Below are 24374 nucleotides of genomic sequence, written 5' to 3'. Positions count from 1 at the left end.
GGTTAGGGCGTTTGCCAGGCGGCAGGTGGAGGGGTTACCCTTGTTGCCCCCACATGGGGTGCGGGACAGGGTGCTCTCAGGGGTGTGGGTTGGAGGAGGGAGGATTTCGGACATATACTGCGTAATGCAGGAGGTAGACGAGGCCTCGGTGGAGGAGCTGAAGGGTAAATGGGAAGAGGAGCTGGGTGAGGAGATGAGGAGGGGACGTGGGCGGATGCCCTGGAGAGAGTGAATTCCTCCTCGTCCTGTATGAGGCTTAGCCTCACACAGTTCAAGGTGCTGTATAGGGCCCATATGACTGGGACGAGGATGGGTAGGTTTTTCGGGGGCGAAGACAGGTGTGCTAGATGTTCGGGGAGCCCAGCGAACCATGCCCATATGTTTTGGGCATGCCCAGCGCTGGGGGAGTTTTGGAAAGGGGGTAGCAAGGACGGTGTTGAGGGTGGGATCCAGGGTCAAGCCAGGCTGGGGACTCGCAATTTTTGGGGTTGCAGTGGAGCCGGGAGTGAAGGAGGTGAAAGAGGCCGGTGTTCTGGCCTTTGCGTCCTTAGTAGCCCGGCGGAGGATTCTTCTTCAATGGAAGGATGCGAGGCCCCCAAGCGTGGAGGCCTGGATCAATGATATGGCGGGGTTCATTAAATTGGAGAAGGTGAAATTTGCCCTGAGGGGATCAGTACAGGGGTTCTTTAGGCGGTGGCAGCCTTTCCTGGACTTCCTGGCGGAACGGTAGGGAAATAGGCCGGCAGCAGCAGCAACCCGGGGGGGGGGGGGAAGATTGGGTTTGGTGGGAGGGAGAAGTGGGTACATGGGTTTGTGGGAGGTGGTGGGTGTTATCTCTTTCCTTTCTGTTGTTTGCTTTTTTTGTTTTTGATTTAGTAGTTGCTTTTGTGGGGGGGGGGGGGGGGGGGGGGGGTGTTGTTCTTGGGTTTGTACAATGGGTATTCTGTTAATATTGTTTTGTTGTTTATATTTTGTGAAAACCTTAATAAAAATTATTTAATAAAAAATAGAGATTGGAACTCTCTCCCACATACAGCAGCTCAAACTATATCAGCTGTTCAATTTAAATCTGAGATAGATAGATTTTTGTTTAGCAAAGATATGAAGGGATATGAGCCAAAGGCAGGAATATGGAGTTTGGTTATAGATCAGCCATGGTCTCATTGAAAGGCGAGAGAGGCTTTAGGAACGGAATGGCCTCCTCCTGTTCCTATGAATTTTTCTGAACAATACCTTGGCCTCTGTTCAGTTTGTCCAGTCGTCTTAAACACTTTTTATTTCTGTCCTAATTCCCTGGTTATCTGGACTGTAACTTGTATTTTCAGAATCCTGCCTCTTCACAGCTCCAGTCCTGTCCAGTCTTTCTTCTGGCAGAGTTCAGAGATGTTCACTGAAGCACAATAGAAACACAGTTGGAACTGAGCCAACGCCCACACTTACAAACACTTTTGCTCAGCATGAATCTGCCCAAGGTTTTACTGTTCCGGGCACCAAAACATTCAACCCACTTTGAAACTATACCTTATTTCTAATGTTTATCAATATAAATGCCTTAAAACTACCTTTGTTTTTCTAACAATTCTAAGATCTGAGTACTGTACACAAATGAAGCTAATAAATGGCTGTGTGTGTTGTTTATGGAGAGGGGAGAGGGACAAACTGAACTCCTTTATTTTTCCCGCAGCCTGTCTGTGAGCCGAGGAGATTTGATTTTTGAAATAGGCGATTATGTGTCTTCCCAAACCCTCTGTTTATGAAGTCGATTATAAAGTGAAATGTAGCCAACTCTCCCCCCATTCTAAAACAGTGGTTGATTCAGCTGCTTTCTGAATGATTCTGTTTGTGATTTATGCAAACATGTTTGAGCCGAGATTTGGAAACTTTCACAATTATCTCCCCCCCCCCGCCCCCCGCCTCCCCCGCCCCCCCGCCATACCCACAGGGTGTGAGCCCAGGGTAACCCCCCGCCCAGGGTACCCCCCCCCCCCCCCCATACCCACAGTACTAGTTTTTGATCAGTTTTCTGATCCGGGATTAATCAGATGATTTGTTATTGACTCATCCCATCACTGACTGTTAATGAGGCTTCAATTAGCACCATTAGGTCTAAAGGAAAAGGGGGAAAATGTTTTTTTTAGAAAATATTTGATTGAAGCATTTGTACTTTTCACAATTTAACATGTTGACTTTTCTAAAACAACCGCACGGGTCGACGCACAAAATACCCCCTAAAATCACACCAAACAATAAACCACGTACCCCACTTCTCCCGCCCTATCCCCAGTTACCTGCATACTAAGTTCCCTGTCCTTATTTAACATTGCCAGGCCTCCTGTTCCCCCCCCCCGCCCTTTTCCCTTTCCCCCCTTACTGCTGACGTTCGATTTTTGTTAAAGAAATCGATGAACGGCTGCCAACTCCGGGCAAATCCCTTGATTTTCTCCAGACTGAGAAACTACCATATCCCTGATCCACACTCTTGATTCCGGGGGCTCCGAGTCCCCCCATCTCAGCAAGATCTGGTCCTAGCCACCAGGGAGGAGAAGGTCAGGGTATCGGCAAGCCCCCCCCCCCCCATCCCGGGATCTTCCGACACCCCAAATATTGCTCATCCTGGCTTCGGAGTTACCCTACCTTCCAGGACTACCGACATAATATCTGCAAATCCCTGCCAGAATTCCCTCCATTTCGGACATGCCCAAAACATATGAACATGGTTGGCCGGGCTACCCCCACACCGTCCACATCTGTCCTCCACCTCATCGAAGTACCTACTCACCCGAGCTACCGTTCTGTGGGCCTTGTGAATCAAGCTGAGTCTAGCACAGGACGAGGATGCATTTACCCTTTTCAAGGCTTTTTCCCACAGTTCGGATTCCAGCTCCCCTCCTAGCTCCTCTTCACCTCTCTGATAGGGGCCCCTTCCCACTCTAACAATTCCCTGTATATATCCGAAACCTTCCCACCTCCAATCCCTGTTTTTGACAGCACTTTATCCTGTAGTCCCCTCAGGGGGAGGTGTGGAAAGCTTGGGATCTGTCTCCTTACGAAGTCCCGCACTTGAAGATACCGAAACCCGTTCCCACCTGGCAAATCAAACTCCTCTCCAAGGTCGGAATGCCCTCCTGGATGAATAGATCCCCAAAACTCTCAACCCCGGCCCGCTGCCATACCTTAAAGCCCCCATCCAGCCCCCCCGAGACAAACCGGTGATTGTCACAGATCGGTGACCACACTGCGCCCCCTCCAGTCTCATATGCTGCCTCCATTGCCCCCCACCCTCAGGGCTGCCACCACCACAGGACTTGGAAAGGGGGGGAAATGTTTTTTTGAGGGGGGGGGGGGGGGGGGTTGCGAAGCTGTGCGCACAGATGTTAAAGATCCATTTACAAATTTAAGATGCAGCCAACCCGATGGGGAAAATAATTAATTAGCTTTTCCAGCAGCTGCTGGTCGTTTGACTGGTAGTCATGGTGATTGAGAATTGGGGTCCACTGACACCGGGAGGGGGCGGTGGGGGGGGGGAAGAGAGCAGACTAGAGCAATGGAGGAGGAGAGAGCAGACTCGAGCAATGGAGGAGGAGAGAGCAGACTCGAGCAATGGAGGAGGAGAGAGCAGACTCGAGCAATGGAGGAGGAGAGAGCAGACTCGAGCAATGGAGGAGGAGAGAGCAGACTCGAGCAATGTCACAAACCTGCTGTCAGACAATTCCAAATGGGATAAAGTACAGGGAACGTGGTGGATCAGGGATATGGGGAGAAGGCAGGAGAATGGGGATGAGAAAATATCAGCCATGATTGAATGGCGGAGTAGACTCAATGGGCCGAGTGGCCTAATTCTGCTCCTATGTCTTTGTGTCTTATGGTCCCCATTTTAAAAAGAAAGTGACAAATTTCTTGATGGTCAATCTGTAAAATAATGTTGGCCAAGGTGGCAGATTGTTCAGAAATGCGATATGGAGAGATTGTGACCGTGCTCCACTCCATCTTTCCTGCAGATCACCCTCTTTGGATGGGGTCTAAATGGTTATCCATGAATGTTCTGATGTTGGACGAGAAGAGAGTGATGGTTCAGAAGAACGAGACTACAATTCAAAAGATGTTTGAGAAACTGGGTAACTCATCATTTACAATTACTATACGTACAGCGCCTCCACCTACACAGATATGTTGATGGGGGATTTTCTGTACGGGATCAGTGTCCATTAGTCTGGGCAGTTCAACCTCCAAACAAAGCAACCTTATCATTGTTTAATAGTTAGAAAGTACATATGAATATATTGAGTATTGACAACAAGCTACAAGCAGTCAAGTGAGGGAGAGAGAGGACAGAAAACGCTGCTTTTTAAAATTCATTTATGGGATGTGGGCGTTGTTGTGTTTGGTCTTCTGTACCTTGCAAAGGAATCCACCAAATACCTTGACTTGTCCAAACCAGGATCTTTATTCAATTACACGGGGTAAGATCTGTTACATAGCACGTTATCATGGAGTTTCTTTGTACTCGTCTGGAACTACACCTCGCACTGACTGTTCACCTGATGTCTGACTACCATCGCCGTGATGAGACCATCAATTCACGCGACACGTGGTTAGAAGCGAACAGTGGTTTTAATCGTCTTACAACAGAGCCTGCCTGCAACGAGATGAACTCTAGATGAACTGGCAGGCAGGCTCACAACAGCAACCTTTATACTTCCGGTTAGGGGGAGGAGCCATGGGTGGAGCCCAGTACAAGCTCCTCATCTCCCCCTATGGGTAGAGCCGCGCAACTACACATGGTCTAGTACAAGGTACAGGCTCAACACATGTTGTACAATACAGTGTGGATCATTAGTGTTTATAATTCACCACATTCACCCCCTGTGAAAAAATCAAGTCCGGCGGGGGTGATGGCTTACAAATTGAGTCTGTCCGGTGGTCGAGTTGTCCGTTGTGATCGGTGGAGCACCGGGATTGCAGCCTCTTCTGGTGGCTGGACGATCATGGTTGGTTGGGGTATGATGGCGGACTCCAGGGGTGATTCTGTCCGAGCTTCATACCCGTCTGGTACGACTGGGGATTGGGGGCGCTGGGAGCTTGTGGGCGCGGGTGCGCGGAACATGTGTAGCGACCCGGTAGGTGCGGGGGCATGGGGCGCGACGAGTTGGGTGGGGTGTAGTGTGAGGGGTACCTCGGCGGTGGTAGTGGTGGGATTGGATCCTGCCGGCGCTAGGTCCCGGAGGGATACAGTGTCCTGACAGCCGTCAGGGTACTCTATGAAGGTAGAAGCACTTTCTCTACGAGTGGGTCAGTTTTGTGTGCCCTGACGTGCTTCCGGAGGAGAACCGGGCCCGGTGTCTTCAACCAAGCTGGGAGCGAAGCCCCCGTGGTAGTGCCCCTGGGAAAAACAAAGAGCTGCTCGTGAGGGGTCTGGTTGGTGGCTGTGATTAGGAGGGACCTAATAGCATGGAGCGCGTCGGAGAGGACCTCCTGCCAATGGGAAACCGGGAGATTCCTGGACCGGAGGGTCAGTAGGACGGTCTTCCAGACCGTCGCGTTCTCCCTCTCCACCTGCCCGTTCCCCCTGGGGTTGTAGCTGGTAGTCCTGCTCGAGGCAATGCCCTTGTCGAGCAGGTACTGACGCAGCTCGTCGCTCATAAAGGACGAACCCCGGTCACTGTGTACGTAGCTGGGGAAACCGAACAGAGTGAAGACACTGTGCAGGGCCCTAATGACTGTGTGGGAGGTCATATCGGGGCACGGGATAGCGAATGGGAAGTGGGAGAACTCATCGATGACATTCAGGAAGTACACATTCCGATTATTTGAGGGAAGTGGCCCTTTGAAATCGATGGCGAGGCGTTCAAAGGGCCGAGAAGCCTTGACCAGGTGGGCCCTGTCTGGTCTATAGAAATGCGGTTTGCACTCCGCGCAGATCGGGCAGTCCCTGGTGATGGCTTTTACCTCCTCGGTGGAGAAAGGCAGATTTTGGGCTTTGACGTAGTGGGCGAGCCGGGTGACCCCCCGGGTGGCAGAGGTCATTGTGGATAGCTTTCAGGCGGGCACTCTGCGCGCTGGCACACGTGCCGCGGGACAGGGCATCTGGGGGCTCGTTGAGCTTCCCCGGTCGATACATGATATCATATTTGTAGGTGGAGAGTTCGATCCTCCACCTCAGGATTTTATCATTTTAAATTTTGCCCCTTTGCGAGTTGTCGAACATGAAGACAACCGATCTTTGGTCGGTGATGAGGGTAAACCTCCTACCTGCGAGGTAGTGCCTCCAGTGCCGTACGGCCTCCACAATGGCTTGAGCTTCTTTTTCGACTGAGGAGTGTCGAAGTTCCGAAGCGGAGAGGGTTCGGGAGAAGAAGGCGACTGGTCTCCCTGCCTGATTCAGAGTGGCAGCGAAAGCGACCTCTGAGGCATCGCTCTCCACCTGAAAGGGGACGGATTCATCCACCGCCCGCATGGCCGCTTTGGCGATGTCCTCCTTGATGCAGGTGAAGGCCTGGCGAGCCTCGGCTGACAGTGGGAAGAGTGTGGCCTTAAATAGTGGGCGGGCTTTGTCCGCATACTGGGGCACCCACTGGGCATAATAAGAGAAGAATCCCAGGCACCTCTTGAGGGCCCTGGGACAATGAGGGAGAGGGAGTTGTAAGAGGGGGCGCATACGGTTCGGGTCGGGACTCCGTTTTCCACGACATAGCCGAGGATGGCTAGTCTGGTTGTGCGGAAACCGCATTTCTCCTTATTGTAGCTGAGATTCAGTTTCTGTGCCGTCTGGAGAAATCGGTGGAGGTTGGCGTCGTGGTCCTGCTGGTCATAGCCGCAGATGGTGACGTTATCTAAGTACAGAAACGTTGCCCGCAGCCCGTACTGGTCCACTATTCGGTCCATTGCTCGTTGGAACACCGAAACCCCGTTAGTGACGCCAAAGGGAACCTGGAGGAAATGGAAGAGGCGGCCATCGGCCTCGAACGCCGTGTAGTGGCGGTCCTCCGGGCGGATTGGGAGCTGGTGGTATGCAGACTTCAGATCCACCGTGGAGAAAATACGATACTGTGCGATCTGGTTAACCATGTCTGCAATTCTGGGGAGGGGGTACGCATCGAGGAGCGTAAACCGATTATTGGTCTGACTATAGTCCACGACCATGCGGACTTTTTACCTGGTCTTGACGCCCACCACCTGAGCTCTCCAGGGGCTGTTACTGGCCTCTATGATCCCCTCACGTAGGAGCCTCCGGACCTCGGTTCTGATGAACACCCTGTCCTGCAGGCTGTACCGCCTGCTGCGAGTGGCTACGGGTTTATTATCCGGAGTGAGGTTGGCAAAGAGAGGAGGGGGGAGGGATTCACAGCGTAGCGAGGCTGCAGATAGTGAGTGGGGGTAGGGGTCCGCCGAAACTGAGGGTGAGACTTTTGAGGTTACACTGAAAGTCGAGTCCCAGTAAGAGTGGGGCCCAGAGTTCGGGCAGGGCGTATAGTTGAAAATTAGAATAGCTAGCGCCTTGGATTGTGAGAGTCGCGGTGGTGCGCCCTTGGAGGTGAACAGAGTGGGTGCCCGAAGCGAGGGAGATAGTTTGCCGTGCAGGAAAAACAGGGAGCGAACAGCGTCTTACCAGATCTGGGTGTACGAAGCTCTCGGTGCTCCCGGAGTCGAAGAGGCACGGTGTCCTGTACCCGTTGATTTTAACGGTCATCATAGAGTTGCGGACGCGACTTGTCCAGAGTGACTGCGCTGAGTTGTGGGTAGTCGGCGGCTCGATCAGCTGTGCTAGTGGCCCCGTGATGACTGCCCGCTGAGGTCGCAGTCTTCGATCTGGGTTGCTGAGTTTGGAGAGGATGGAGCCCAAGGTGGCCGTCCCCATGAGTCGCACATGTCGGGTGGGGGCGGAGTCGGCATACAGGCTGCAGCATTTCGGGGCATGCGGGCCTGTGAGTTTTGGAAGCGAGTACTGTGGGCTACGGGAGAGTTTGGAGAGGGGGATTTCTTCACCAGGCAGACCCGGGCATAGTGTCGCGTTGCGGGCCGGGCAGTGCTGCCGCGGGTGCTGGGACTGGCCACAAAAGTGGCAAGCTGGAGTAGCATAGTGGCTGGGTGGCCGCGTGGCGCAGGCCTGGCGCAGTCGCTGGTTGGGGGCCCATGACGGGGTCGCGGAGTCCGCGGGGAACGAGGTGAGGCTGCGGAATGAGACCTCCATAGTAGTGGCGAGTTCTACAGTGTCTTCTAAGTTTTGGGCCCCCTTCTCAAGCAACAGCTGGCGCACGTAATTGGATCTGAGGCCTTCAACAAATACATTGCGGACAGCGAGTTCCCTATGTTCTGCAGCATTTACAGCTTGGTAATTACAGTCCCGGGATAAGGTTTTTAAGTCTCTTAGGAAATCTTCTAGCGATTCTGCAGGGCGCTGTCGGCCCCGATCGCGGGCCAGACCACCGTGGGGGCACCCCCCGGGGTCCGATCGCCCGCACCTTCCCTAGGACCCTGGGGGCCCGCTCCCGCCGCCAATGCCGCCGCCATCAGAGGTGGTTGAAACCACGTCGGCGGGATTGGCGTGTCAGCGGTGGGACTTCGGCCCATCGCGGGCCGGAGAATCGCCGCGGGGGGCACGCCGATTGGCGCGGCGTGATTCCCGCTCCCGCCGATTCTCGGGTGGCGGAGAATTCCGGCCACAGCGAAGGCGGGATTTACGCCGGCCCCGGAAGATTCTCCGACCCTGCGGGGGGTTGGAGAATTCCGTCCCAGATCCCAGAAATGCTGGAGAATGAAAGGTTTAGTGAGAGGGAAGAACTGAGGGAGATCAACATTAGTAGAGAAATGGTGCTGGGAAAGCTGATAGGATTGAAGGCGGATAAATCCCCAGGGCCTGAGAATCTGCATCCCAGAGTGCTGAAGGAGGTGGCTCTGGAAATAGTGGATGCATTGGTGGTCATCTTCCGGGATTCTATAGACTCTGGAACTGTCCCTGCAGATTGGAGGGTAGCTCACGTCACTCCGATATTCAAAAAGGGAGGTAGAGAGAAAGCAGGGAATTATAGACCAGTCAGCCTAACATCGGTGGTGGGGAAAATGCTTGAATCCATTATCAAGGACTTTATAGCACAACATTTAGAAAGCAGTGGCAGGATCAGTCAGAGTCAGCATCGATTTATGAAGGGAAAATCATGCTTGACAAATCTGTTGGAATTCTTTGAAGATATAACCACTACAGTTGACAAGGGGAAGCCAGTCGATGTGGTATATTTGGACTTTCAGAAGGCGTTTGGCAAAGTCCCGCATAAGAGATTATTGTGCAAAATTAAAGCACATGGGATTGGGGGAAATGTATTGAGGTGGATAGAAAACTGGTTGGCAGAGAGGAAACAAAGAGTAGGGATTAATGGGTCCTTTTCAAATTGGCAGGCAGTAACTAGTGGGGTACCACAGGGATCGGTGCTGGGACCCCAGCTATTCACAATATATATTAATGATTTGGATGTGGGTAACAATATGTAACATCTCAAAGTTTGCAGATGATACCAAATTAGGTGGGAGGGTGAACTGTGACGAGGATGCAGGGATCCTACAGCAAGATCTGGACAAGTTGGGCGAGTGGCCAAATCAATGGCAGATGCAGTATAATTTGGATAAGTGAAAGGTTATTCACTTTGGAAGCAAAAACAGGAAGGCAGATTACTACCTGAATGGTTGTAAATTGGGAGAGGGGAGTGTGCAGCGGGACCTGGGTGTCCTTGTGCACCAGTCGCTGAAGGTAAGCATGCAGGGGCAGCAGGCGGTAAAGACGGCTAATGGTATGTTGGCCTTCATTGAGGGAGGTTTTGAGTATAGAAGCAGGGATGTGTTGCTGCAATTGTACAGGGACTTGGTGAGGCCACACCTGGGGCATGATTCTCCGCTCCCCACGCCGGGTGGGAGAATCGCGGGAGGGCCGGGCGAATCACGACACGCCACCCTGGCACCCCCCCATGTTTCTCCCACCCCCCCAAAATGGCGTGTCGCGGAATCGCCGCTCGCATTTTTTCACAGCGACCGGCGATTCTCCGGCCCGGATGGGCCGAGCGGCCTGACTTTCCCGACCTGTTCAGGCCGGCGTCAACCACACCTGGTCGCTGCCGCCGTGAACATCGTGCGAAAGGTAAGTTTGGGGCCTGTGGGGGGCAGAGAGGGGATTGAGCACCACGGCCGTGCTCGGGAGGGGACTGGCCTGCGATCGGTGCCCACCAATCGTCGGGCTGGCGTCTCCAAGAGACGCACTCTTTCCCCTCCGCCGCCCCGCAAGATCAAGCCGCCACGTCTTGCGGGGCAGCGAAGGGGAAGACGGCAACCGCGCATGCGCTGGTTGGAGCCGGCCAACCTGCGCATGAGCGGCTGACGTCACTTAGGCGCCGCCGTCGCGTCATTCTCAGCGTGCCGCTTTGACGCAAGCGTCAAGGCCCAGCGGCCGAGTTTCTCACAACGTCGCTCCTAGCCCCCTGGGGGGGGGGGGGGGGGGGGGGGGCTGAATAGGGTGCGAGGAGTGGCTTCCGACACCGTCGTGAAACTCGGCCGAGTTAACGACGGCCTTCCCGATGCCGCGCGGGAACAGAGAATCGCGCCCCTGGAGTATTGTGGGCAGTTTTGGTCTCCTTCTCTGAGGAAGGATGTTCTTGCTCTCGAGGAAGTGCAGCAAAGGTTTACCAGACTGATTCCAGGGATGGCGGGACTGTCATATGAGGAGAGATTGACTAGGCTGGGATTGTTCTCGCTGGAGTTCAGAAGAATGAGGGGGGATCTCATAGAGACTTCTAACATTCTAACAGGACTGGACAGGGTAGATGCAGGGAAGATGTTACCAGTGATGGGTGTGTCCAGAACCAGGGGTCACAGTCTGAGGATTCAGGGTAAGGCATTTTGGATTGATATAAGGAAACATTTCTTCACCCAGAGTGGTGAGCCTGTGGGATTCATTACCACAGGAAGTAGCTGATGCTAAAACTTTGAATATATTCAAGAGGCGGCTGGATATAGCACTTGGGGAGAATGGGGTCAAAGGCTATGGGGAGAAAGCAGGATTAGGCTATTGGCACATTTTCGCTGTAACTATCCCCTACCTGCCCATTCAACACATGATTGTTGAGAGGTAGAGGGATTTTCTGATCTCTCTCCTCCTCTCTTGGGCTTCTCAGTCAGTTCATGGCCCCACTCGCTAATCTGTTTTGGAGCGGTCTCGTAACCCCCCCCCCCCCCCCCCCCCCCACTCCCTGTTGTCCAAGCTCCCAGCTGCAAAGGAAATCAGGATAACAGCCAGCACCCAACTTGCACTTTTGGGTCCTATTCATATTATTCACGGATCCTCTCAAAAGCACGTGCGGATCCCAGTTTGAGAGCTATGATTTATGTGAACAGACTGCAGCTTTCATACGAAGCACAATGGATTTGTCATAATATACATCAGTATATCATGGTGCAGACACACTCATTGACTGACACACAGCAAGACCAATCAACACACACAACACAGCAGCCAATCACCAGTTAGAGCACACTCACTATAAAGACAGAGGGCATCAGTTTTCCCGCTCATTCGGGATGCAGCCTTTCAGAAGGACAGAGCTGACAGCTTGCAGCACAGATCCTTCACCATGTGCTGAGTGCATAGACTGGTCAGGATAGGCATAGGTCTTTAGTTTAATTTAACATAGTGCCGACCCACAGTGAAAGTATGTTCAACAGTTTCTACCTTAATAACATAGTGTTGTACTATTCCAAGTGTTGGTAACCTGTATGTTTTACTGCTGAGGGAAACACAGTCTCCACGGATCCTGAGTACCCAACACATCAGGAGTTATAATAATAATAAACTTTAGTATTGTCACAAGTAGGCTTACATTAACACTGCAATGAAGTAATCCACCATTAAATAAAATCTCTTTCCTTTTCCAGGAATCAAAACGATTAAAGTCAACATCAGTCATGCAAACTCATTGGGCGGGAGCTTTCATTGCTGGACATGTGACATCCGTCGTCGTGGCTCCCTCCAATCATACTTTGACTGAGTTTTGCAGGGAGTCAGGTCATTGAGAATTGAAAAAAGCTGATGGAATATTGACCTTTATCTCAAAGAGGCTGGAATACGAAGGGAAGGAAGTTTTATTTAAAGGTCTGTTTAACGCTCCATTCAGTTCTGGTACTGCACCTTGACAAGACCTTGGAGGGGAGGTAGATTCACCAGAATGGGCTACAAAGGGTTGAATTATGAAGTCAGGTTGAATAGAATAGGTTTGTGTTTGCATCAACATAGGAGATAAAACACCGATTAAAAACACAGGCCTACTCCTGACCCTAATTTCTATGTTTTATCTGTAATTCATATAATTGAGATGTTCAAGAAGATTGAAGGATTTGCTCGGGTGGATTAAGGGAAAATATATTTTCTGGTGGGGAAATTTTAAACAAAGGGGTTCCCCTCAAAATTAGAGTTTGCACATATAATAGGTAATGCTGAGAAACAACTCTTCACTCAAAGGATCTAATTTTAGAATGATATAGCACAGGAGGCCACTGCCTCACTGTGGCTGTTTCTATTCTTTGAAAAGATTATTTTACTCATTCCACTCTCTTGCTCCACCCCCCACAGCCATAATCCTGGCAATTCCTCTCCTTCATTTAACCGATTCCCTTTTCAAAGTTATTATTGAATCTGCTTCCATCAGACTGTCGGGCAGTGTGCTCCCGATCACAACTCGCTGTGTAAATTCCTTAAGTCACCTCTGGTTCTTTGGCTAATTATCTGTATCTTTGGCTTTCTAATTCGTCTAACAAAAGAAAGTTTCTCCTTATTTACTCTATCAAAACACTTCCTGGTATCGAACACCTCTATTGAATCTCCTCTGACCCTTCGCTTCTCTGAGGAGATCAATCCCAGCTTCTCCACAATCACTGAAATCCCTCATCCCTGAAGCCATTCCGGTAAATCTCCTCTGGAACCTTTCCAAGGCCGAGACATCTTGCCTGAAATGCGGTGCCCAGAACTGAACACCAGCCTCGAGCCGAGTCTGAACTTTTAGAGCTTTAACAAAACCTCCTGGTTTTTGTATTCTGGCCAATGATCTCATGTATTTCTCAACTTGTCCTCCTCTTTCAGAATTGGTGTGAGCATAAACTGCCCCTCGCCCCAGGTCTCTTTGCTCCTCCACTCCTTTTGGTTACATTGCCGCTCCTCATTCTCCTGACCAAAATTCATCACTTGAAAATTGCTTATTGTCACAAGTCGGCTTCAAATGAAGTTACTGTGAAAAGCAACATTCCGGCGCCTGTTCGGGAAGGCTGGTACGGGAATTGAACCGTGCTGCTGGCCTGCCTTGGTCTGTTTAACAGCCAGCTCTTTAGCCCTGTGCTAAACCAGCTCCTATGCTCCCTAGTTCTGCTTTCACCCGCCAGTGGAAACAACTTGCCCACATCTATCCTCTCTATTCCCTTCATAATTTTATATGTTTCTATAAGATCCCCCCTCATCCTTCTAAATCCCAACGAGTACAGTCCCAGTCTACTCAACCTCTCCTCATAATCCAACCCCTTCAGCTCTGGGATTAACCTAGTGAATCTCCTCTGCACACCCTCCAGTGCCAGTACGTCCCTTCTCAAGTAAGGAGACCAAAACTGAACACAATACTCTGGGTGTGGCCTCACTAACACCTTATACAATTGCAACATAACCTCCCTAGTCTTAAACTCCATCCCTCTAGCAATGAAGGACAAAATTCCATTTGCCTTCTTAATCACCTGTTGCACTTGTAAACCAACTTTTTGCGACATGCACTAGCACACCCAGGTCTCTCTGCACAGCAGCATGTTTTATTTTTTGCTGTTATTCCTACCAAAATGGATAACCTCACATTCGTCAACATTGTATTCCATCTGCCAGACCCTAGCCCATTCACTTAACCTATCCAAATCCCTCTGCAGACTTCCAGTATCCTCTGCACTTTTCGCTTTACCACTCATCTTAGTGTCATCTGCAAACTTGGACACATTGCCCTTGGTCCCCAACTCCAAATCATCTATGTAAATTGTGAACAATTGTGGGCCCAACACGGATCCCTGAGGGACACCACTAGCTACTGATTGTCAACCAGAGAAACACCCATTAATCCCCACTCTTTGCTTTCTATTAATTAACCAATCCTCTATCCATGCTACTACTTTACCCTTAATGCCATGCATCTTTATCTTATGCTGCAACCTTTTGTGTGGCACCTTGTCAAAGGCTTTCTGGAAATCCAGATATACCACATCCATCGGCTCCCCGTTATCTACTGCACTGGTAATGTCCTCAAAAATTTCCACTAAATTAGTTAGGCACGACCTGCCCTTTATGAACCCATGCTGCGTCTGCCCAATGGGACAATTTCTATCCAGATGCCTCGCTATTTCTTCCTTGATGATAGATTCCAGCATCTTCCCTACTACCGAAGTTAAGCTCACTGGCCTATAATTACCCGCTTTCTGCCTACCTCCTTTTTTAAACAGTGGTGTCACGTTTGCTAATTTCCAATCCACCGGGACCACCCCAGAGCCTAGTGAATTTTGGTAAATTATCACTAGTGCATCTGCAATTTCCCTAGCCATCTCTTTTAGCACTCTGGGATGCATTCCATCAGGGCCAGGAGACTTGTCTACCTTTAGCCCCATTAGCTTGCCCATCACTCCCTCCTTAGTGATAACAATCCTCTCAAGGTCCTCACCTGTCATAGCCTCATTTCTATCAGTCGCTGGCATGTTATTTGTGTCTTCCACTGTGAAGACCGACCCAAAAAACCTGTTCAGTTCCTCAGCCATTTCCTCATTTCCCATTATTAAAACTCCCTTCTCATCCTCTAAAGGACCAATATTTACCGTAGCCACTCTTTTTTGTTTTATATATTTGTAAAAACTTTTATTGTCTGTTTTTATATTCTGAGCAAGTTTACTCTCATACTCTATCTTACTCTTCTTTATAGCTTTTTAGTAGCTTTCTGTTGCCCCCTAAAAATTTCCCAGTCCTCTAGTCTCCCACTAATCTTTGCCACTTTGTATGCTCTTTCCTTCAATTTGATACTCTCCCTTATTTCCTTAGATATCCACGGTCGATTTTCCCACTTTCTACCGTCCTTCCTTTTTGTTGGTATAAACCTTTGCTGAGCACTGTGAAAAATCGCTTGGAAGGTTCTCCGCTGTTCCTCAACTGTTCCAGCATAAAGTCTTTGCTCCCAGTCTACCTTAGCTAGTTCTTCTCTCATCCCCTTGTAATCTCCTTTGTTTAAGCACAAAACACTAGTGTTTGATGTTACCTTCTCACCCTCTGTTGCTAGTTCTGGTTGAGTGTGCTTTACACTCAATTTGGCTCTGTTTCGTTCCTTAGCTGTGGAGTCGCCAGGTATCGTTAAGATACCACCACAAGTTTCAAGTTCAAGTTCAAATCAATAACTCCACACACCAGTTAGTAAGTTCAAACAAGACACGTTTATTATAATAGTTATCTACTAATCATGCATATAAAACTATAAGACTAGGCTAATCCTACCAATAATAGGCCAAATACTTATCTGGATAAGGGGACTGCCGGATCAGGGAACAACGGCCTCTAGCTTTGTCCTGGGTCCGCAGGCTTCCAGTAGTTATGGACTAAAGGGGGTCAGGAGTGTCTACTCTCGTAGCGTGCGTTGTATGACACTTACGTGATGGCGGCTGCTGTCCACGCCTCTCCTTCTCAGGTTCTTCTGCTGCAACGATGTTCTGCTGGCAGGGCTGGCTGGCCAAGGCGATGCTGGCAGAGAGAGAGAGCTGGGGTCGGGGTCTCTGTCTTATGCCTCTCTCAGGGTCTCGCGCCCACCTGGGCGGACCCTCTATACACTCGCAATCGATTGGGTCTCTCCCCAATCGATTGATTTGAATCCCCCAATAACGGGGCAGTCCCTTGATCAGTGGGCGGTTCTTGGGGCTTATTGTTTCGGACTTCTCTTGGCTCCGAGAAGTCTGGCCTTCTATTCAATGTATCGATTTGCGTTAACTTGTTTCCATTGTACCTGGAGATCGCCCGGTATCGCCTCATTAGTATGCTAACTTGTTTTCTTTCACAGTGCTGTCTGGTTTCTGCAGCAGTCAGAACTGGTTTCTGCAGCAGTCAGAATACACAAGCGCTTTGCAAGCTGCTTGCTTTTGCAACATGTCCATTTTCCCAGCATTCCTTGTAATCTTCCATTTTGTGTTGGGCAGTGGCCACCCCAGGTGGCTACACCCTCCATCTGTATTTTAAATTCCACCATATTGTGATCACTCTTTTAAAAGGTAACAAGGGGTTATCAGACTGGAATGCCTCTGATTTTTTTCCTTCATTTAATTTGTTTTAAATCAATTGTGTTTGAATAATGGAGTCAGTTGAATCCTGAGAGTGTAAGTTGCCGTACTGACCCTAAAACCCTGCTGGACGCTAAATGTTGTGCAATAGTTTCCTGTTTGGAAATCATAAAAACGTTGCCGATGCCATTAGAACAGTTCTAAACTAATAAATCCATAGAGAGGGTTTTTAAAACACAGTCCAGCAGAGGGTGTAGCTGCCAAAGCATTAGGGATGGACTCGCTGATCGAGAACTCTGGCTGCTGTTTCCCAATGGCTGCTATCAACCTTTGGTGAGTCCCAATCCTGATCCCACTTTTCCTTCTGGAAGAAATTTCCATTCTTTGGATCTCTCCTTTTTGCTGCTTTGGAGTCTGTCTGTGGGATTGACACCCAGCTCTTCTAAGCTCCCCTCAACATACACAGCCTTCTGGCATTTTGAGAAGAAACGAGTGATTATCCATCAGGCAGCACCCCACATTCCCAATTTCCCAGTGTTTTTCCTTGTGTCTGAGAACTAAATGTTTTCTAGCTGTGAAGGTCGGAACCATTAAACCCAGGCGGCTATTACAATCCAGCTACTACAGAAAGTACAAACACTATTCCTAAAACAGAATAAATGACAAATGTAATGAAATGTTGCCACTTTCTTATGAACGTAATGTTTAGTATGGCAATAATTCAATGGTTTACTTGTATTTTGCTGCAATATGTTGAATGAGCATGCAATCTATTTTTAATTTTGCGTTTTTTCTCAATAAAAACCCTATTGCATTTTATCTCTGGAGGTTTTGCTGTAATAAATTATAAAACATGTCTGCAGATTACCATGTGGAAATATGATGTTGTGGCAATAACAGAAACCTGACTCAAGAAAGGGCAGGACAGAGTGGGAAACACTCCTGGGTACAAGGTGCTGAAGAAAGATGGGAAAGGAGGAGGGGTGGCGGGATTGGTGGAGGAGGGGTGGCGGGATTGGGGAAGGAGGGGTGGCGGGATTGGGGAAGGAGGGGTGGCAGGATTGGTGGAGGAGGGATGGCGGGATTGGTGGAGGAGGGGTGGCGGGATTGGGGAAGGAGGGATGGCGGGATTGGTGAAGGAGGGGTGGCGGGATTGGGGAAGGAGGGGTGGCGGGATTGGGGAAGGAGGGGTGGTGGGATTGGTGGAGGAGGGGTGGCGGGATTGGTGGAGATGGGGTGGCGGGATTGGGGAAGGAGGGGTGGCGGGATTGGCGAAGGAGGGGTGGCAGGATTGGTGAAGGAGGGGTGGCAGGATTGGTGGAGGAGGGGTGGCGGGATTGGGGAAGGAGGGGTGGCGGGATTGGGGGAGGAGGGGTGGCGGGATTGGTGGAGGAGGGGTGGTGGGATTGGGGAAGGAGAGGTGGCGGGATTGGGGAAGGAGGGGTGGCGGGATTGGGGAAGGAGGGGTGGCGGGATTGGGGAAGGAGGGGTGGCGGGATTGGGGAAGGAGGGGCGGCGGGATTGGTGAAGGAGGGGCGGCGGGATTGGGGAAGGAGGGGTGGCGGGATTGGGGAAGGAGGGATGGCGGGATTGGGGAAGGAGGGGTGGCGGGATTGGTGAAGGAGAGCATTGCAGTGCTGGAGAAAGAGGATGTCGCAGAGGGTTCCAGGACAGGATCGATTTGGAGCTAAGGAATAAAAAGGCTGCAATGACATTGCTGGGTGTAGTCTAACTACCACCAACTAGTGGGTTGGATGTAGAGGAACAAATCTGCAGGGAAATTACAGAGCAATGCAAACATTAGAGAGTAGTTATAGTGGAGAACTTAATTACCTGAATGTAGACTGGGATAATGGTCGTGTAAAGGGCAGAGAGGGGTAAAAGCTCCTAGATTGTGCTCAGGACCATTTTCTCCAACAGTTTGTGTCCAGTCCAACACTAAAGGATGCCCTGTTGGTCCTGATTCTTGGAATGAGGCAGGCCAATAGATCAGGGGCTAGATCCCCACTTTACATTGGCGTATCACTCTGGACTTTCCTTAAGAAAGTCCTGAGTGATTCTCCTACCTGCAGGGGTTTTTGCAGGGCTCCGGAGTGCTCCTCGCAGCTCTGAATGCGGATACGGGGCCCGCACTTCTGGTCGGGAGTCCACACATGCGCAAGGCGGTGGGCTGCAGCAGCTGCCCCGTGGGTCATGGTGGACTCAGAGTGCAGAATCGTAGCCCCCCCCCCCCCCCCCCCCCCCCGCGATTGCGCACGCCTGCGGGTTCCTGGTGCTCAATCGCTTCTCTGAACGTTCATGAGGCCCCTCCCCGGTGCTCGATCCCCCCCGCCTTCCACCAGGGTGGGCGCGGACTGAGTCCGCAGCTTCCCCCCCCCTCGATGTTCCTGACGGAAGATAAGTGGTTAGAACCATACAGTCGGGAACTCGGGCAGTTTTGCGTGGAGAATCGCGGAGGGGGGCGTCTGTCAATGGTCCCCCACTGCGCTGCGTAGTTCGCACACGAAAGACTCCGGAGTGATTCTTCGGGCACCGGAGCCGATTTCCGGGTTGACAGCCATTCTCCGCTCCCGTGCTAAACGCAATTTCGGAGCAAAGGCTCAGAGAATCCAGCCCCAGGCGTTGGGGGGGGGGGGGGGGGGGGGGGGGGGGGGGGACATTTAGGAGACAGTGATCATTGTATTGTAAGGTTTAGGATGATAATAAAAAAGGAAAATAGGCAATCCAGAGTAGAAATAATTAACATGGGAGAGCCGATTTCAATGGGGCAGGAACGGAGCTGGGCCGGTTACACTGGAACAGGAGTTGGGGAGAAAAACTGGAACTGAGCAATGGGCTACCTTCAAATAGAAATGGTCCCGACACAGTCATGGTCCATTCCCTTAAACGGGAAAAGTAGAGCAAACAAATCCCAGGCTCCCTGGATGAAAAATGAGATAGAAAATAAGATAAGGAAGGAAAACGTGTTTTTGGCAGGTGCCAGGTAGAAAAGACAGTTGAGAACCGAGAGGAATGGAGAAGGTTCAGAGCGGTGAAGACGTTCATTACAGAGTTGAAGCGGGATTTGGAGAAAAGACTGTTGGCCGACACAAAGGGGAATCCCCAATTCTTCTATTGGCAAATAAATAGTAAAAGGAGGGGGAGGGGCCGAAAAGGGGATTTACACATGGAGGCTGGGGGTATGGCTGAGTTATTGAATGAATACTTTGCATCGTCTTTACCAAGGAGATAGTGCTACCCAGGGCATTGTGACAGTCACGGAAACTGTCACTGGAAGGGTTTCAAATTGCTAAGGGGGAATTGTTGAAGAGACTGTCGGTACTGAAAGTTGACAAGGCACCGGGATCGAACCGGGTCCTCGGCACCGTGAGGCAGCAGTGCTAACCATTACACCACCGTAGCACCTCCTCCTCCTCCCCCCCCCCCACCGTGTCTCAAATCTCTCCGTTGATCCCGTCAATTCAAACTTGATCTTCTCCAACCAGAGGATGTTGTATAGGTCCCCGAGCGAGCCCGCCACACCTGGCGGCTTTGTCGACCCCCATTGCAACAACCAGACAGGCGAAGGCCAACACATCAGCCGCCCTCCCCTTCATCAGCTCCGGTATTTCTGACACCCCAAAAATCGGCACCATGGGGTCCGGCCCTGCCTCTAACCCCCACAATCTTTGCTAGCGCCCCGAACACCCCGCCCAGTACCCCTCCAACTTCTAATACCCCCAGAACATGTGCACGTGGTTTGCTGGTCCTTGCCCACACCTCTCACACTCACCTGCCACCCCCTGGAAGAACCCATTCATCCTCGCCCGAGTCATGTGCACCCTGTGCACCCCCTTAAACTGTATCAAACTCATCCTCGCACACGAGGAGGTCGAATTCATCCTGCACAGCCCCTCAGTCTGCACTCCCCATCATACCTCCCCCCACCCCTCCAATTCCTCCTCCCATTTCGCCATGATCCTCCCTACTCCCACAGTCACCTATACATGTCCCCGATCCTACCCTCCCCTTCCACTTCTGGGAGCAGCAACCGTTCCAATAGGACAGACTCCGGCACACTTGGAAACCCTCCCCACGCTGCCCATCCAACCCTCCCCACACTGCCAACCCTCCCCACGCTGCCAACCCTCCCCACGCTGCCCGTCCAACCCTCCCCACACTGCCCGTCCAACCCTCCCCACACTGCCAACCCTCCCCACGCTGCCAACCCTACAGTCCCTCCATCCTACAGTCCCTCCATCCTACAGCCTCCATCCTACAGTCCCTCCATCCTACAGTCCCTCCATCCTATAGCCTCCATTCTACAGCCTCCATCCTACAGCCCCTCCATCCTACAGTCCCTCCATCCTACAGTCCCTCCATCCTACAGTCCCTCTATCCTACAGTCCCTCTATCCTACAGTCCCTCCATCCTACAGTCCCTCCATCCTACAGTCCCTCCATCCTACAGTCCCTCCACCCTACAGTCCCTCCATCCTACAGTCCCTCTATCCTACAGTCCCTCCATCCTACAGTCCCTCCATCCTACAGCCCCTCCATCCTACAGCCCCTCCATCCTACAGCCCCTCCATCCTACAGTCCCTCCATCCTACAGTCCCTCCATCCTACAGTCCCTCCATCCTACTGTCCCTCCATCCTACAGTCCCTCCATCCTACAGCCTCCATCCTACAGCCTCCATCCTATAGTCCCTCCATCCTACAGCCTCCATCCTACAGTCCCTCCATCCTACAGTCCCTCCATCCTACAGTCCCTCCATCCTACAGTCCCTCCATCCTACAGCCCCTCCATCCTACAGTCCCTCCATCCAGCAGCCTCCATCCTACAGTCCCTCCATCCTACAGTCCCTCCATCCTACAGCCCCTCCATCCTACAGTCCCTCCATCCTACAGTCCCTCCATCCTACAGTCCCTCCATCCTACAGTCCCTCCATCCTACATTCCCTCCATCCTACAGTCCCTCCATCCTAAGTCCCTCCATCCTACAGTCCCTTCATCCTACAGTCCCTCCATCCTACAGTCCCTCCATCCTACAGTCCCTCCTCAGCTGGGTCCACACCCTGACCATGGGCTGTACCACCGGGCTCTCAGTTTATCTCCTCGGTGCCAGCAGTAGCGACGCTGTCACCATGGCTCTCAGGCTGGACCCCCTACAGGACTCCTCCCCCATCCTCACCCACTCTAACCCCTCCCCCTCCCACCATTGCCTCACCTTGTCCACATTCACCGCTCAGTAATAGTGCAGCAGTGCTGAGGCCAACCCCTCCCCCCCTTTCTGCTTCTGCCTCTGTAGCAGGGCCCCCTTCACTCAACGTTCATTCCCCACCCCGATAAACTGGGAAATCACTGCCTCCAGCTTCCGGAAAAAGGCCTTCGGAATAAATATCTGGAGTGTCTGGAAGATGAATAAGAACCTTGGCAGGATGTTGATTTTTACCACCTGGACCCTCCCCACCAGTGTCAGGTGTAACGTATCCCACCTCCTAAAGTCCTCCTTTACTGCCTCCTCCAACTTTGTTAGGTTCCACTTATGCATCGGCGCTCACTCCCCCATCACCTGAACCCCAAATACCTGAACCTATTCCTGGCTGCCCTAAATGGCAAACACCCCCCCCAGACTGGCTCATCGACCCGCTGCATTCACCAGAAACACCGCGCTTTTTCCCACATTCAACTTATAACTGAAAAGGCCCTGAACACAAGCAGCAACAGGTCGTCTGCAGACAGGGACACCCAGTGTTACCTACTGCCCCTCATAATCCTCTGCTGACCCCCTAAGAGCCGTTGCCAAGGGCTCTATCGCCAGCGCAAACCGCAGCGACAACAGTGAACACCCCGCCTCTTTCCCCTGTGCAACCCGAAACTCCATGAACTCAACTCGTTTGTCCATAGACTCACCACGGAGCCACGTACATCAGACTCACCCACGCATCAAACTTCAGCCCGAATCCAAACCTTCCCAGAACCTCAAACAGATACCGCCACTCCACCCGGTCAAAAGCCTTCTCCATAGAACACCACTACCTCCGGTACGTCCTCTACAAAGGGTCATGAACACATTCAATAACTGCCTCATATTAATCACCCCCAGAACACATCCTTCCACCCTCCCCACCACTAACTTAGCCAACACTTTCCCATCTGTATTCAGCAGTGATATGGGCCTATATGACCCACATCGGCCCCGGGACATTCCCCGACTTCATCCCTCTTATGTTTTCCATCATCTCTCTCAACCCTGAGGCTCCAAAAATCCGCCCCATATCCCCTTTTTCACCCCACACCTTGGATTGGCACGAGACAATTTCTCACAATACTCCCTGAACGCCTTATTTATCCTCCCCGGCTCGGACACTACCTCCCCCTTCCCTGTCCGCACTCTCAGGATTTCGCTGGACATGGCCTGTCTCTGTAGCTGATAGGCTAGCACGCAGCTCGCCTTCTTTCCATATTCATACTGCACCCCCCTCACCCTCTGCAGCTGCCCGACAGCCTTTGCCATTGTCAGCCTATCGAACTGCCCCTGTAACCTATTCCTCCTCACCAATCCCCCCACGGGGGGGGGGGGGGGGGGGGGTCTCTCAAATATTCCCTGTCCACCTCAGCTATCTTGCCCAATAATTGTCATACACCGCCCTCCTCTTTCTGTCTCCGTGCACCTTGAACAAGATAATCTCCCCCCACCCCCAAACCATCACCTTTAACGCCTCCCAGAAGTTGGCCATCGCTACCTCCCCATTTTGGTTCAGCTCCACATAGTCCTTAATCACCAACTGCACCTTATCACAGAGCCCCCAGTCCGCTAACAGCCCCGAGTCTAACCTCCATCCTGGCCTCTGTTCCTGCGCTAAGTCTAACCTCCATCCTGGCCTCTGTTCCTGCGCTAAGTCTAACCTCCATCCTGGCCTCTGTTCCTGCGCTAAGTCTAACCTCCATCCTGGCCTCTGTTCCTGCGCTAAGTCTAACCTCCATCCTGGCCTCTGTTCCTGCGCTAAGTCTAACCTCCATCCTGGCCTCTGTTCCTGCGCTAAGTCTAACCTCCATCCTGGCCTCTGTTCCTGCGCTAAGTCGAATCTCCAGCCAATGCGGTGCATGGTCCGAAATTACGATTCGTTCGTACTCCATCCCCCCCACCCCCCCCCCGCCCCAACACTCACCGCACAAAACACTCACGGCACACCACTCAATTCTGGAGTACACTTTGTACACGTGTGAGCGAAGGAGTACCCCCCCACCCCCGGGTTCTTAAATCACCATGGGCCCACCATACCCATCCTTTCCATAAACCCCCCCAGCTCCTTCACCATCCTCAACCTTCCCATGGACCTGGGGCTCGACCTGTCCACCCTCGGCTCCAGCACACAATTAAAATCGCTCCTCCAATAATCAACTGATGTGTGGCCAAGCCTGGAATCGCTTCCAGCAACTCCCTCACAAACCCCACATCATCCCAATTCAGTGTGTATAGATTCACTAATAGGGTGGGCGTCCCCTCCAACAGCCCGCTCACTATCCCCTATCTCACACCCGGGTCTCTCACTTCCTTCACACTTACAAACCCCGTCTGCTTACTCAACAGAATAGCCACACCCCCCACGACTTTGAGTCAAACCCCGGATGAAATACCTGACCCACCCATCCCTTTCTCAACCTAACCTGGTCCCTCACCCAGAGGTATGTCTCCTGTAGAAAGACCACCTCCGCCTTCATGTTCCTCAGGTGTGCAAATACCCGAGATCTCCTCACCAGCTCATTCAGCCCCTCATACATTCCATGTTATGAGTGTTACTGGAGGCTTGCGCCTTCACGCCTCTCGACAGCCCGCCATCCTCCCCTACCGATTCTGTCCCCTTTAATTTTGCCCTAAACCGGGCCCATTCAAAATGGCCCCCTTCTCCGCCCATGACCACGGTTCTCCTCCAAAACTGCCACGTCGCATCCCCCTCCCCCCCCTTCTCCCTCTCGCCAACTCCCGCGACCTTCCCACCCAACTCACTTCCGTTCACCAGAATTACCCGCCAGCGTGTCAGCTCCTACCGGAAGGCTCTGCCCACCTACCCCTCCACCCATCCCCTG

General features: G+C 51.7%; 2 protein-coding genes across 2 annotated transcripts in view; one reads left to right on the top strand and one right to left on the bottom strand.

Annotated features, from left to right (window-relative positions):
* The window catches only part of LOC119974212 (glycine amidinotransferase, mitochondrial), a 32983-nt gene extending 20912 nt beyond the window's left edge, over positions 1-12071 (top strand). The window contains exons 5-6 of the mRNA XM_038812958.1: positions 3999-4115; positions 11911-12071. Of these exons, the coding sequence (XP_038668886.1) occupies positions 3999-4115; positions 11911-12023 (230 nt within the window). The 3' untranslated portion in view covers positions 12024-12071. The remainder of the gene's footprint in view (positions 1-3998; positions 4116-11910) is intronic.
* The window catches only part of gatm (glycine amidinotransferase (L-arginine:glycine amidinotransferase)), a 213724-nt gene that overhangs the window by 102618 nt on the left and 86732 nt on the right, over positions 1-24374 (bottom strand). The window lies entirely within an intron of this gene.

Source organism: Scyliorhinus canicula, chromosome 12 (genome assembly GCF_902713615.1).
Source record: "Scyliorhinus canicula chromosome 12, sScyCan1.1, whole genome shotgun sequence".
NCBI lineage: Eukaryota > Metazoa > Chordata > Chondrichthyes > Carcharhiniformes > Scyliorhinidae > Scyliorhinus > Scyliorhinus canicula.
This window is presented reverse-complemented; position numbering and strand designations above follow the sequence as displayed.